The 16,269-nt window shown below is 41.3% G+C and overlaps 1 protein-coding gene and 1 long non-coding RNA gene across 2 annotated transcripts in view; one reads left to right on the forward strand and one right to left on the reverse strand.

Moving 5' to 3' along the window:
- The window catches only part of LOC135885677 (neurabin-1-like), a 64,483-nt gene that overhangs the window by 7,726 nt on the left and 40,488 nt on the right, over positions 1 to 16,269 (reverse strand). Inside the window, exons 15-16 of the mRNA XM_065413570.1 lie at positions 15,915 to 16,113; positions 9,417 to 9,533 (exon numbers count right to left, since the gene is read on the reverse strand). Coding sequence (XP_065269642.1) covers positions 9,417 to 9,533; positions 15,915 to 16,113 — 316 coding nt within the window. The remainder of the gene's footprint in view (positions 1 to 9,416; positions 9,534 to 15,914; positions 16,114 to 16,269) is intronic.
- On the forward strand, positions 756 to 3,937 carry LOC135885678 (uncharacterized). The gene is made up of 3 exons (XR_010561758.1): positions 756 to 833; positions 2,929 to 3,084; positions 3,665 to 3,937. It is a non-coding gene; the product is annotated as an uncharacterized LOC135885678 (long non-coding RNA).

A 16,269-nucleotide genomic window follows, 5' to 3' on the forward strand; every position in this document is an offset into this window, starting at 1 on the left:
TGGCATAACTGCATTGCTCAGGGGTGTGAAAAATCCACACCCCAACCAGTGTAGTTATGCTGACCTAAGTCCCCATGTAGACAGATTTATAAGGTTCTTTGAACATGTATTATCTATCTACCAGAGGAAGTAGGGTCAAAAACTCAGCCTTTGCACTAAAACAGTCTAAAACACCCCCCCCCCCCCACTCCCAAAAAAGGGCAGAGATTTCTGACCCTACACACTTTTTTTTTTTTCATTGCTACACAGGGAAAGCATGGGGGAAGGTAGATGAAAGAAAAAAAATGGCTAAAACTTCTTTAGAGAAAGTTGGGGGGCTGGGGAAACAGAATGCTAGCCTTTTGTAATTTAACAGAGCTTATAATACAACAATGAATGTGATTAAAAGAACCAAACTTGTGGTGTGGGAAGGCTTAAAGAATGGGGAAAAAAGATTAGTCACTGTGTGCAGTAACTAGTTCTTTGAGATGTGTTCCCCATGGGGGCTCTACTTCAGGTATGCATGCATCCCACACGCCTTTGAGCCGAGATTTTCATTAGCAGTGTCTCTTCAGTCCACGCATGCAGTGTTGATATCCTCGTACCCTGCACCAAGGCTATATCAGGGAAGAGGTTTCCCACACCTTTAATGAATCTTACAGTTGTTGTAGAGTGAGTGAACAGCAAGAACCCTCAACTGTGGAAAGAAAAGTTGTTAAGGTAACCAAATGAACCTTAAGAGAACTAACTGACAATCCCATTTTCTTTAATCGCAACAGATAATCCAGAAGCTAGGTGGATTCAGGAACAACTTTCCAGAGTTCACACCAGTGACTAAATCCGCACTTTTGAAGGTAAGCATTTCTTGTTGAATCTTTCCTACAATTTAGAAATATCTGCTGTAACTCTGCAGAACAGGCCAACTAATTCCTGCAAAAGGAGGAGGCGGAGAATTTTTAGATTATGATGCAGCAGTCAACTGGTGTCCTGGGATGAGGAATGAGTGGAAGATTTATTGTTGGACAAAGAGCTAGGTGAAACAGGCAATGGAAACTATGCCTATCTCGACCACGTCAGGACTATTAGGACAACTCTGGCCTTATCCTGTTAGATTTTGTTCACAATTCTGACATCAAAGCTGCCAGGGGAAATGCATAAAAGAATTGCTTCGTCCTAAGGAGGAGGAAGGCACCTAACACCTCCACCCCTTAACAGAACAGATGACATTTCCAGTTTATAGCAGTGAAGCAGCTCCACCTCTGGGAATCCCCAAGTTTGAATTATACTGACAAGAATCTGGGAGTCCAATTCCCATTTGCAATACTGAGGAATAAAACCTGCTGGGAACATTGGCATTCACATTTTGCCTGCCCAGGAGATACATTGCTGAAATTCTTATGTGATTTTTTATTATTATTATTTTAAATGCACTAGTTCCATAACCTTATTGCTTTGGCACAGAGGGAAAGGGATCTCACTCCTCCATGCCGACTGATATAAAACATGCAGGCCACATTGTATGTCATGAATCTGTCTGATGAGAGGCAGAAAATGGAGGCAGGCATTTCTGACTGCTCTGAGCTCCAACAGGTTGATGTGGAGGATGGTTTATTGGGGTGATGCTCTGCCCTGTACCATGAGAGCATCAAGATGTTATCCCTAGCCTAACAGATGCATCTGTGGCTACAGTTACCCTTAGCATAAGCTGAAGGAAGGGAACTTCCTTCCCCTACACTGCAATGGTCCTTCCACCAATCTAGGGAGTGCTTCACCTGTTGGAAGAACTGACACCCATTTGTCCAGGCTATGTCTCTTTGTGAGCAAACTGATCTGAGCCATCCTGGAAACAATGAAAGAGTAATCTCACATATTCTGTCACAAAGGTGCAAGCCACCATGTGACCTAGAAGTTGAAGACAGTTTCTGACTGAAGTCTGAGGGCTCCCTTGAATCGTTCAGACAAGACGTGACAGTGTCACGAATCTATTTATGAGAAGGAAGGACTTGGATACCAAAGAATCCAGGGATGCCCCTAGAAATCATATGCTCTGTACAGGAGTCAGATTTTCCCAAATTCAACTGAAGGCCCAAGTCCAAGAATGAAGAAAGTGCCCTCAGCATGGCAACTAACACCTCTTGGTACAACTGACCCTTGAATAACCAATCATCAAGGTATGGGAATACTACGATTGCCTGATGACACAGGTAGGTGGCCACAACCAACTGAACCTTTGAGAACACTCCCTTTGCTGAGGAGAGTCCAAATAGGAGTACCTGGTACTGAAAATGGACCTGACCTATGACAAAAATGCAGGAATTTTCTGTGGGATGGATGTTTCTCTATGTGGAAGTATGTGACTTGAAGGATGAGGGCTGAAAACCAAACCCCTGAATTCAGAGGAGGAGTTATAGCTTTCAGAGTCACCATCTTGAACTTTTGAGACTTCATGAATTTGTGTAGGAGTTTTAAATCCAAGATCACTCTCCAACCTCCATTTTACTTTGACACGAGCAAGTTCATTGAGTAGAAGCCCCTTCCCTTGTGCTGATCAGGGACTGACTATCACCCCAAGATGAAGAAAGGAGTTTGTCTCCTGTGAGAGGGGTCCCTGAAGAGAGATGGGGAAGGTGAAGGAGGAGGAGGGAGGTAAAATGGATAAGGTAGCTTGAGGATATTATTTCCAGTACCCATTTGTCCAAGGTGATTCACTCCCATACTTGCCAGAAATGGAAAAGTTAGTCTCCAAATGGGGGGGAGGCAGGCAAATAGTTGCAGCTGACATACTAAAAGACAAAGTCTGCAGTGAACTTGCATCAGGTGGGCTAATGGATCTCTCTCTGGAACCTATGCTCTATCTTGGAAGTTCCATTGGTCTCTGAAACCCAGAGATTTGCATCGGGCAGGATCGTTGGGCCGATTGCTATCTACTGAATTTTCTTTTGTTTGCAGGAGCTGTAGCTCTGACCTTGTCTCAGTGGGTCCCGCGCTTCCAGGCGGATTACGCTAGCCTCAGAGGCTCACTGTAACTCTCCACGTAGCCCTTCTCTCTCCAGAGGCAAGGGTCACAGCCTACTGAGCCATTTTCATCATAAGCCAGCAAGGGAGGTGGGAAGAAGCAACCCTCCCTCGCAGTCTCTGTTGTCTCACAGTCTCTGTGATTAATCGGGGGGGGGGGGAGGAGAGGGGGAGAAGGGGGGAACTCAGGCCCATCCTCTACTCCGGGCTCCAGCCCAGGGACCCTAATAGTAGCAGCTATTGGTAGCTGACTTTTTGAAACAGGACGAGTACAATTCCCTGGGCCACTTCTCCACAGCAGCCCTCCACTTCCTCAACATCTATTTCACCCTTACCTCAGGGCCTCCTTCCTTGTGCCTGATAGGGTTTGTACTGCCCAGTTTCTCCAGCAGCATGGCTTCCTCCTACAGCTCCTGACACGCACGCCCAACTGACTAACTGGGAGGCTTTTAACTACTTCCAGCCAGCCCTTGATTGGCTTCAGGTGTCCCAATCAACCTAGTTGTCTCCCCTGCTTTTTAGAAGGATCTTAATTAGCCCCAGGTGTCTTGACTAACCTGGAGCAACTGCCATTTGGTTATCATGGTAACGGGGATTTGTTTAGCCTGGGGTTAACATACTTTCTTACTACTTTCATACTAACATACTGTTTTACACTACTTTCCTATAGCCATCTGGCCTTGCCCCATCACAGAGCGTAGATGCCCAATGAACATAATGAGACCCTGGAATCTGCAACAGCTTGTCAGTATCTTCCATGAACAACTTCAGTCCATCAAACAGGAAATCCTTTACCATATTCAGGACTTCTCTGGGGAAACCAGACAACTATAGCCAAGATGCCCTGTGCATTACCACTGCCGTGGAAATGGAGCAGGCTACAGTGTCTGCATCATCCAGAGCTGCCTGGAAAGATGTCCTCGCCAGTACCTGTCCCTCAGCAATGGTAGCCTGACATTATTCCCTTTGGTCTGGAGGAAAGTGTTGAATGAAAAATGAATTTTGCATAATTTTTGAAGTTATATTTGGCCATCATTTCCTGTAATTCATAATGTGGAATTTTATGGTTGTAGATTAATAAGATTTCCTTCCTAAAAGGTCCAGGCACTTCTGGTCTGTCATACGGAGGGTGGGGGTGGGGCACTTATACCATTTGTTCACTGGTGTCAACTAACAGAGAGTTGAGTGGAGGGTGGGAAAATAGAAACTCAGAGTCCTTGGTGGGAACATAATACTTTATCGGCTCTCTCAAACATAGGTGTTATTGTGGCCAGGGTTTGCCAAATGGTTTTTGCAGGTTCCAGCAGAGCCTCATTGATATGAAGGGCAACCCTGGATGGTGTTGCAGAGTGAACAATATCCAACAGCTTCTGTCGTGATTCTTTGATCTCCTTGAGAGGTACCTGTAGGGAGTCTTCCATGTGTTTAATGAGGTCTTGAAATCGCTGACAATCATTGGCCACAGGAGGAAGTGTCATTACCACCTCTTTGGGTGATGAGGATGAGATGGTAGTTTGAGGGGTGGTTTCTTCATCTGCCCTTGCCTCCTGATCCTCAAATCTTTCCTCTTGAGTGGTGTGATGGGAGAGGAGACGCTTGAGTCTCCACCATCATCTCAATGGGAGAGAGTTGAGGCCTTGGAGAACTGTTGACAATAAGCTATCCAGGGGTCCCATATGGCTATTGAGCACCATATCCGAGGGCAGGCATCCAGGGTTGTTTCCACCAAGAATGATGAGCTCCCTAGAAATCCTCTGTCTCTTTGAGAAAGAGGTTCCTATGTGGGTACACAGGAGAACCTTGGACAGATATTAGTGATACTGAAGGGAGGTCTCCATCTCTCTTCCTCCTCTAATTGGGGAACTCCAACTGAAGAGGAAGGTGAATCAGAGAGGTATATGGGTCTATGACAGAGTGGTTCTCAGTACTGATGGAGATTCTAGTTCCATAAGTCCTTTGGGTACTTAAAGTCTTGCAGTACTGAGCAGAATTGTGGTAACCATTGTGGTACCAAAGGCGTGGTATGCTCATCCCTGCAGAATGGTACTGAGAATTTCAAATGCTTTACAGAAGGCACTGACATAGATGGAGACTTAGTCATACATGGTACTGAAGACCCCAACAGCGGTACTGGAAGAGGGGTTAAGTCCAGTGGTACTGGTCTTAAGTATTTGTTCTGGCCATTTCTGCTAAGCGGTAGTGGGTTCTTCTCAGACAGACATGCTTACCCTTAAAGATATGTGATTTCCCCCCTTGCTTTTATCGGAGAAGACATTCGCCTCTATAGTAGTGACTCTCAAGGTTGAAGAAGCTGTTCACCTGCTCAGAGAACGAGGTCATTCTGAGGTACACTCCTTAATAGGAGAGTTAGAGATCCTCTTTTGGGGACCTTTAGAGAAGGTCTCTGAGGCTTTCCCTTTTCTGGGGGAGTACTGCACCAAGCTCGAAGGGTGCAAGATACTCCCCAGGGATTGATATACTGAGGGGAAGGGAGGATGTTGTTCTGACCTGGCTCTGAAGTGGGGAAAAATTACTGCTCTACCATCAACAGCCACAGCTTGATTTCCTGGTCTTTTAGAGGCCTGGATTTGAGGGCGAAACAGAAGTTACCCTTCTGCGCAATGTGCAACTTCCCTAGGCAGCAAATGCACTTAAGAGTGTCTGTTGTTGACCAGAATGACCTCTACACAAGGCAGCATCTAAAGCCCAGTGAACTGGGCATAACCCTTTCAGGGACGAGCTCCCTGGAGGAAATAAAACAAATCTTTTAAATAACCAGTTGAACTAACTACAAACTAACACACTCACTAACTAAAAGTAAAATAAATTAAGTTATACCAAAGTAAGCAAGTAACTGAGACATGCCCAACGTGGATACACTAAGTTCTGTCTCAGGCCGAGGCAGCTGAGGAGGAACTGAAGGCAATTCGCCTGCAAGCCTGATATAGCCTTGGTATGGGGCATGAGGATCTCAACAGTGCATGAACAGGCTGAATGAACACTGCTAATGAAAATCTCCAAACAAAGGCTCATGGGGCACATGCATACCTGGCCACTGACCAAAGAAGAATCTAAATTAGTACACCTCTACCCCGCTATAATGCGACCCGACAGAACATTGGTTCGCATATAGCGCGGTAGCAGCGGGGCTTTGGCAGCGTTTTAAAGGGTCCAGGGCTCCGGCTGCTGCGGGGAGCCCCGAGCCCTTTAAATCACCACTGGAGCCCTGCTGCCGCTACCCCGGGGCTGCAGCAGCGGGACTCGGCCAGCGATTTAAAGGGCCCGGGGCTCTGGCTGCTGCGGGGAGCCCGGGCCCTTTAAATCACCGCCGGAGCCTTGCCGCCGCTACCCCGGGGCTGCGGCAGCGGGGCTCGGCCGGCAATTTAAAGGGCCTGGGGCTCCCCGCAGCCGGAGCCCCAGGCTCTTTAAGTCACTGCGGGAGTCCTGCCACCGGTACCCCGATATAATGGCGTTTCACCTATAATGCGGTAGGAATTTTTGGCTCCCAACGACCACATTATATCGGGGTAGAGGTGTATAAGATAATACCAAAATACCAACACTCTTCCCAATTTGACATACTGTTACTATGACAAACTCTGACCTCAGCATACAGTGTACTGCCTTAGATTCTGCTCAGTTAAAGCATTTTAAAACGTAGCTTCAAGTAAATATTTTTTTCCCTTGCCAGTGCTGCATCACAAGAATTTTTTTTTAAAAACTAACTGGGCCCACAAACAACGTACAAGTGCCTCAGCTGATTGCTCCCCAACCAGTCACTAAATGCTAGTCCAGTTTTCCTCTACCTTCACTGAGGAAGATGGCTTAAAGCGTGGATGGACTTCTCTTTTTATGAAAACTGAAAAGCAGCAAAAAGAGTGTCAGGGTGAGCATATGCCCTTTAAAAAAAAAAACACCAACCACCAGCTACAGGTATGTTAATTTTTAACATTTAAGGATCCCTAACTGATCCTCTCCTTTTCATACGCAGAAGTGCTGTCCCTGACTGTTTGTACATCAACAGGAGTGAACCCAATCACAGGAGCTGTTGCTGGGAAAGCAGCTCCTACTTGCAGAAAAAGATGACTGCCAATTCAAAGAACAGGATCCAAGAGAGTTGTGGAGAGTGGAGACAAGGGAGATCAACTTTCCTCACTCCAAAGTATCTGGGCAATCTTGGGAGTGACTGAGGATAAGACCCCACAGTGCCCAAAGACTGTAAGGGGATGGTGAGACATCAGCAACAGATCAAAAGGTTCCCAAGAGGGGAAGAGGGGAGCACCTACATGCTGGGTGGTATCTAGTTCACTAGCAAGACACTTGGGAAGCTCAATATGCAGGACTGGCTTCACTGCAACTAGCCTGCAGAACTCCCCAGAAGCACTCCTCTTCAGTCAGTTCTCTATATTTTTGAGAACATTCTTGTGTTCTACCTACCCTCAACTGCAATAGAGGGAGGAGTCATAGGGTCAACTTCTTTCTCCAGCCAACTCATACACCTTTAGGAGGTATTTCATCCCCAGCCCATTCTAGACTTTTAAAGGGCATGGAAGAGGTGTGTACTGGTGCTTCCCCCTTTTCCTCTTTTGCAGCAGCTTTTTGAAGTAGAAGTTTGTTCCTCTGAAGGCAGGGGATGCTATTGTGGCTAGTTCACCTCTGGTGATGATATATGAAGCTACCCGAGCAAGGTCGAACTTCTACCTGTGAAGGAGGTGCTAAGTCCGAAGCCCTAAATGTCCAAAATTAATCTTTAAGAATAACCAAAATTGGCCATTTACTTAACCTGACCCTCACTTATACCAGAACTAATAATAATGAGTGGAAACAAATACTGCTTACTTTTTACCATGTAAAGTCATAATTCAGGAACAATTTTAATCTTTCTGCCATGCATATGCAGTTGTTGAGCAACATTTTTTTTAAAACAATTATTGTACAAGTCATAGCATAGTTTATGACAGGTACCAGTTTAACAGCCTCTCACTGACTACCAATTTTTCTGAAGTTGGAGAGCTGCAAATACAGGTAAAATACCTTTCTCATTGAAAAAACTGCTTCATGCACAAAAATGCAGCAAGCTCAGTATTTCCAAGTGCAAATTTTCTTGGGATAGGACAAGGTTATTTAAGATAATTGCTAAAAAAAACTGGTGTTTAAAGATAACTTTCACTTGTTGACATACAAAGCTCATACAAATATCATACTGGTACCATGAAAGAGTTACATTTACTAGTACAATCTAGTTTATAACAACTTAGGCTTAGTTGCAATTTTATAAACACTATGTCTGCATACAGACAACTATTGCTGGAAGTCTAAAACTGAGAATTAGCTAAAAACTGCATTTGAAACTTAATGATCAAATACTCAAGAAAATATTGGGCTTAGTAATGCAGATTTGTTTAAAATCTTTACTTGACATTTTTAGCAGCATGAATTCCATCCACTAACCTCAAAAGAGCACAGTGCTTTCCAGTGGTATGTACTAAGATACCCTTGGATTTTGATTAGAAATATGACTATTCCCCATAAAAAAAAAAAACCATCAGAAATTATTCCAGTCCTGAAACTTGTGACCAATTAAGATATATTTTTTAGACACCATGTAATTTTTGTGCTAATGGACACAAACTTGTAGCATCATGCATAAAAGTCTATCTTTTTAGATAATAAATATCAGAATATATTTTATGCACTTTACCAAAATTTGGTTTAAATTAATTATCTAAGAGCATCAGATCATTTATGACCTGCTGTTAAAAATTTTCTTCAAACATTATCACTATCAGTTTAGCTGGCTTGCAGGCGCTAGAACTCTCATCTGAAAGATTATTGAAGTATAGTTTTTGCAATTGCTTCCGTTCTTTTACTGTTTGTTCTATAAAAACATAATGACTAATTCCTTTAAACAGATATACTTTTTAAAATGTATAAAAGACTAGATTAAGTCTAAGATTTCAGCTGAAGCAAAGAAGGTTAGAGTTTTGCCAGAAAAAGAACTCTGACTTTTAAATAGATTCAATGCTTTTTATAGATTAAATATATCTAAATAGTTTGTTATCTTATACATGAAAAGATGTGCACTGATGTGAGGCACGTTGAAAAATCCTGCAAATTTCATTCACCCACTCAAATTTTTGGGGTTACATAGCTTTGAAATTCATAATTGTAATTTATTGTACAGCATGACTACCAATTAAAGCTATATTTGACTATAAATTGTGACGCAAAGGCTAAAATGCCTCCTTACAATCTGAGTCCTTAGTTAAGTAACTATTTCAGTATTAAAGATTATGATAAAAAAATACTAAGATACTGTGATAACTATCTAGTTTCATACAAAACAAAGCCCATTATATTAATAGACAGTCCATAGTATGAATGGTAACATCAACAAGACATATACACACTTTGAAACTCACCTCATTTGAAGAGAAGGTTAAAGTGTGTGAACGCCCTGACAGATTTGGTTCGGTCACTAACCCTGACAGATCACAACTTGGCCTGCTATGGTATGAATCATCTATGACAATTCTACTCTGCAAACAAGTGAAAATAATGTTTTATTAACTGAACCCTTGGAATAGTAGATCACAAGGAGACATTCTAGTACCCTTGATATGTTGTAAAAAGAAATTAAACGTGAGTTATCTATACATTTTAGATCTACCATGTATGAAATATGTTCACTTCATCAGGAGTCTTGACTTGTTTTTGCTGAACTCCCAAATTAACAACTATTATAGCAGTAATGCCACTTTATGCAGCACGTCAGTCATGTTAAACTTAAGTAGAACTGAACAAGGTCAGTACTTGGAAAGAATATTTCAAAGGTACATCCAGGTCATGCAGGAAGTGGTTAGAAATTCAGCTGGTGGAAGGAATTATTCCCTCTGAATTTGTATGAAACTAAAGATACAGCATGTTATTATGGGACACAATGTACTGTCTTTTGAATGACACAAAACTAAAATCCTGACCACTTATGATCATAAAGGTTTCCCTACCACAACAGTAGCCCCGTGCCTTGGGGAAATTTCTACTCTTGTAATTATACTTAAATTCCCCCTGAAGTTTTAATCTTGTCTTAAACTGTTGTGTGGTAATGCTACGCACTTAAACAGTATCCTCATTTCATCTTGGAGGTGGCTGCATTTCCGTAGTAGATAAAGTGATCAATGCATAGTTAGGTCTGTAAAGTATATTGGAATACAAAGTACTACATAATTGTATAATATCAGCAGGAGGAATTTAAGAGGAGATATAGCTGCACTGTTCTGGTATTTTTTAAGACAAGATGTGTCAAGTCTTCTATTTATAACCAGTTTCAGTCAAGATGGCTATACATAGTAGGAGCCCTATTTTTGTACTGAGCTGAACTGATCACAACATTTTAGAATGTAAATTAAATAATTTTTCAGGAATCTTCACAACAAATGCTTTGTCTGTCTTAATGTGGTAACATTTACAGCAGCAACTCCATTGGATAATCTACATATAAGTTAATACATTCTTCTAATTATCTCCCAAATAGTAAATTTTGGCGAACATATTCTTAAGTACTTGCCATAAGTGACTACACCTACTATACTATTATTCAATATTTCTGACTATACATTGTTACTCAAGTAAATTTCAGGTTAAAAACAACTAATGTAAAGCATCATTTTTTATAGTTAGCAAATGTTTAATCTTCATACTGTTAAACTTTTAACCTACTTAAATCAGTTACTACATTTAGTATGTGCTTAGTCAGGAAAGCATTTTCACCAATAGGGCTTGGCAAGGAGCTGAGAACCTAAGCATTTTGGGTTCAAATTTAGCTGCAGCCACTAACTGACACCTTGGACAAGTCACCTGACCTCTTCTTTTGACTCAGTCACCTTAGCTGTAAAGTTAAGATAAAACTAAAGCCTCACAAAAAAACAAATATTGTCGCTGACAAACTTTTCAGAGTAAGCCATAGGATAAACTCAGCATTCCAAACAAATAAGATCCTAAAAGAACAGGTTCTAAGCCCCTAATCACAATCTTTTATTTTTATCTTGCTGAAATAGAATTCACTGAGGCATGTGATCAAATGAAGTTAGTCTTAAACTTTAAAAGTGCTTTTGATTATAAAAGCAAAATAAGAGTTGCACATGCAGGACTAAATTTTGCTCCCAAATACATACCTGCTAGTCCACTGGAGATGTGTGCGCTTATGGAGGACAGCAATGGTCTCCATAGTATATTATTGTATATATTTAGGCAGCAATTCTGCAGAAAAGGACCTAGGGGTTACAGTGGACGAGAAGCTGGATGAGAGTCGACAGTGTGCCCTTGTTGCCAAGAAGGCTAACGGCATTTTGGGCTGTATAAGTAGGGGCACTGCCAGCAGATCGAGGGATGTGATCATTCCCCTCTATTCGACATTGGTGAGGCCTCATCTGGAGTACTGTGTCCAGTTTTGGGCCCCACACTACAAGAAGGATGTGGAAAAATTGGAAAAAGTCCAGCGGAGGGCAACAAAAATGATTAGTGGTCTGGAGCACATGACTTATGGAGGAGAGGCTGAGGGAACTGGGATTGTTTAGTCTCCAGAAGAGAAGAATGAGGGGGGATTTGATAGCTGCTTTCAATTACCTGAAAAGGGGGTTCCAAAGAGGATGGATCTAGACTGTTCTCAGGGGTGGCAGATGACAGAACAAGGAGTAATGGTCTCAAGTTGCAGTGGGGGAGGTTTAGGTTGGATATTAGGAAAAACTTTTTCACTAGGAGGGTGGTGAAGCACTGGAATGGGTTACCTGGGGAGGTGGTGGAATCTCCTTCCTTAGAGGTTTTTAAGGTCAGGCTTGACAAAGCCCTGGCTGGGATGATTTAGTTGGGGATTGGTCCTGCTTTGAGCAGGGGGTTGGACTAGATGACCTCCTGAGGTCCCTTCCAACCCTGATATTCTATGACTGCCTGCAAATGCTTAACGTGACTATCAATCTGTTCACAGGAAAGAGGAGGAAAATTCTAAGTAAACAATAAATGTCACCAAAAGTTTACACCTCATTAGGACAACTATCCTTCCTGCATAAGTGCTCAGGGGGGGGAAAAAAAATTCTGCACGAACTCTGGAGTGGTGTAAATGATCTCATTTCACCTTTGTTCCATAAAGATTAAGGAATTTAGTAAGATGATTATAAATATATGACACTACAATGTTTTTCATAGCAATACAGTATTGTTTGGTAATGTGTGGAATTTTTTTGTGCCTGGCTAGAAGCTTAGGAGGCAGTGCAAAAATATCTAAGTTACAGCAAACATTATAGAAGTTAACTATTATCTAAAAAAAATTACCTATGTGAATGGTAGATACACACCCTGGGCTCTACCACAGGAAAGGACTGTAAGTAAAGTAGTATTAGGAAGAACAACACTGAGTAACTTGTCAATCTCAAAGGGCAAACTACTGAACAGACAGTTGAAGCATGCTGGCAGGACAGTGTAGGAAAGTTTGTACTACTGATGCCCTTGCTATGCCTGAGAATACAATACTTAAGTCTCCAAAGTGGTCACCTTTCACAAACATTAACATCTCTTCAATTTAGAAAAATTGCTATTACACGGTAAATTGTAATTCTGTACATTAGTGAAATAAAATCCTAACGCTAGAGTAGTTATATACACTATCAAAAGATTAAACGCTACATTTACAAATTCTCACACAAGAGAATAATCAGAAATAGTTCTTACCATACTTTCAGAGTTTCTACATTCCACTATTTCTTTTAAGCAGTATATTTTCACAATGGCTGTAAAATATTCTCCACAATGGCTGTAAAATTATTACCAATAAGTAATAAATATTACACAACCAACCTCAACTTCAACAATATTATTCCCCTGGAAAAGATGTAATGGGAAAATTTGTCCATTTTTTGTGTTACTTAAATGACAATGTGCATTACTGGGTACACAACTCAGCTACATCTCTATCTTAATTTCATTTTCTTCTAAAATTAGGTTTATTTGTCCAAAACCTTACTATTTGTAATTCAGTTAATAAAATTTGATTAGTAACTGCCTGAGTCAGTAGTTCCACTAAGCCAGAAGAAGAGACCACAAAGCTGATCTTGGTGGGACTGTTACAATATTTGGTATCCCACTGAGTGTGGATTTAGGGCCAGTCAGTACACAGGTAACGGTTAAAGAATCGGTGTCAATTTCCACTACTAGGGGCCTCTACAGCATAGCCTAATGACTAGCTAAAGACTGCTGTGCCCTCCAGGCAGAAAAAACTGTCTCCTAGGCCAAGAAAAGAGCCAAGAGCAACCATCAAGACTGAGGTCTGAGGCTAGGTCTACACTACAGCGGGGGTCCGACCTAAGATACGCAACTTCAGCTACGTGAATACCGTAGCTGAAGTTGCGTATTTTAGGTCGGCTTACCTAGCGGTGAGGACGCGGGAAAGTCGACCGCTGCCGCCGACTCCGCTGCCGCCTCCTGCCGAGGTGGATTTCCGGAGTCGACGGCAGAGCGATCAGGGATCGATTTTACCGCGTCTTCACTAGACGCGGTAAGCCGATCCCCGATAAACCGATTGCTACCCGCCGGATCGGCGGGTAGTGAAGACAAAGCCTGAGAGAAGGGAATGGGAAGTGGAATCAGTTGGCAGTGGGACACAATCTATTGGAAAGTTGAAAGTGATAATGAACGGGATGAATCAGTTGGGGGTTTGGAGGGAAAGAGATGAGATATCCCCAGAGGCACAGAAAGTGAAGTCAATACAGGTGAGAACAGGCTCAGCATCCTCTACCTGAGCATGCTTTAAGTGGGGCATGTGCTGGCACATCACAGCACTGGGCTTTCTGCCACCTATCAATAAAACTATTACTCCAGGGGGAAGGGTTACATAGAGAGAACTTCAGGTTTATCATGCCTCAAATGGTTCATGAAATGCTGAACTGCTGGACGCTACTGGTACCCAAACACTTTAGGCAAATTCTATCATTTCTCGCAATATCATAAAGAGATATCAATTGTAAATCCCTTATAAGTTATACATTAAAAATAACCTAATATTCACCAGGATACATAGACTCACTCTAACAGAGGGCCTGGTGACCCCAAAGCCCTGGCTCATTTGGAGAAGCATCCCTGGGGGCGGGGGAGGAAGGGAGATATTATGGCTCCTACTACACAGATACAATAGATGGTTGGAGAAGAACAAAGATACACAAGTTCCACAAACAAAACCAAAAACAAAACAAAACTGCACAACATTCTTTAAACTAAAAGGCCAACATGTTCCACTTTAGGGATTCTCAAACTTTTCATGGTAAGGACCAGATGTTTACACGAGAGACAGAAGACAGAGAGAGAGAGATCTTGCAATAAAACACTTTCCATCCTACTTATAAACTCACAGACCACTTCCCCTCCCACTTATAAGTATGCAGACCCCTTAACTGAGTCCTGTTACAACTACTGCAATTCCTTACATGAAAAACATCAGACCAGTTTTTAACGTATTTTAATTATATTTTCATGTAATTAGCAACTAGACAAGGAAAGCCAGCACTATGTTATCAGCAAACTCCACACATTTATCAGTGGCTTCCCTATACTATAGTATAGAAAAACTCTGTTCTATATGTTCCATATGGCCCTAGATTAAGTGGTAAAAAGGAGAATGTGAAAGCCCACTGTAGAGGACTGAAGACAAAAAAATCAGTTGTAGGTATTAAAACTGAATTTTGTGGAAGTTTAATATTTTAGTAGTTTATAGTCTCCGACAAGAAAAAATCCAAAGGGAACACAGGAATAAAGATAACAGATAAACAGGTAAATTAAAAATGGAATTTAGTGATTAGTATTATTTGTGTATCTATTTTTAAATGTGTTTAGACAACAACCAGTGTTTTATGGAAATTACATTCACTTTAGACTTTAAATATAGCCAAATGAAAACTATTTAATGGGACATTATCAGAATTTTTAGTAAATTTCAGTTACTTCTTCCCAGGACCTCTGCTTCCCCTAAGCCTAACAATACCCTTACACAAATAGTTCAGACTGTCAAGATGGAAACTTGATAGTAGTAATTTTAATTATGTAGTGTCATTTTTTTTACAGAATGTACGAAAAGCTTTTTTTTTTTAAACTCACTAAATCATTAGTAGAATTACTCAGTAGAAACTTTCAAAATAGCACTGTCAATGATTTAAGACAGCATTTCCCCTCCCACCTCCCCAGTTTAGCAATGTGGGAAGGGCGAGGTGGTCACAATTCCCTACACCTGTTTGCAACCCCAAATTGAGAACCCCAGTTCAAGGTATTTAAAAGACACTGGGTGAATTTTTCAAAAGCACCTAAGTGACTTAGGAGCTTAGCTCCCATTTTCAAAATAAACACTTGAAAAAAGTTTACCCATTTTCAAGTTTTACTTTCTGTACTTGAAAGTTTAAGTAAAATTTATTTTATTTGTCCTTCTGGCATATATTGTTTCCTCTGCTCTGCTATCCCAGCCCTTTATGAATGCTGAAGTCAACAGGCACCATTTTATTTTCCTTCCTTTTCTTCTGCATAAAATTAGGTGGCCATCAAAAATATGCACAGTTTAAGGAACTGTTAACTTGTGCATAACCAGCTGAAGGAACACAAAACAAAATACATTGTTTCTGAGCAGGACCTATTTAATTCCTTGGCAAAATATAAAGTAAGGTGTTTAGAATTTGGAGGATAATTCTCACCACATGCTTATTTTATACAAACTCAAATGTTGGCTCTCAATTACTTACAGAATCTTGTAATCATTTCTCTTACTATCTGAAAACACTTAGAGTAAGTATTAGTTTTCAAGATCCTAAATACTTAGAACTTGGACCCTGAATGAGTAAAACCATATCAAACCCAAATGTTCAAAATATAGCTTATTTGTGTACGTTTACCTTGCTTCTGTTTTTCTCTTGACCCTGTTCGAATACAGTGGCCTGTCCACTCTGAGAAAAGGTTAGGCTGCTACTGGAAACCTGAGGCTCTTTGTGACTGTCCCCAAACCAAGAGAAAGGTATGCAAGTAGGAACAGGAGAGTCTGAATCTGATGCAGATTGATTGTTGCCAGAGTCTTCCAATAACTCTCGGGAGCCTCTGAAATAAATAAATGGAATGATAATTGTCTTGCAATAACCTGCTGTATGTCTTTAATAATTGTCTAAATGGCATATTAATCAAAATGTATGTATCTTAGAAGGTTAATATAAAAATAATTGCTGAGAGTTATTTAACAGCTTTAAAAACACTCAA

This window comes from Emys orbicularis, chromosome 11 (assembly GCF_028017835.1).
Source record: "Emys orbicularis isolate rEmyOrb1 chromosome 11, rEmyOrb1.hap1, whole genome shotgun sequence".
Lineage (NCBI taxonomy): Eukaryota > Metazoa > Chordata > Testudines > Emydidae > Emys > Emys orbicularis.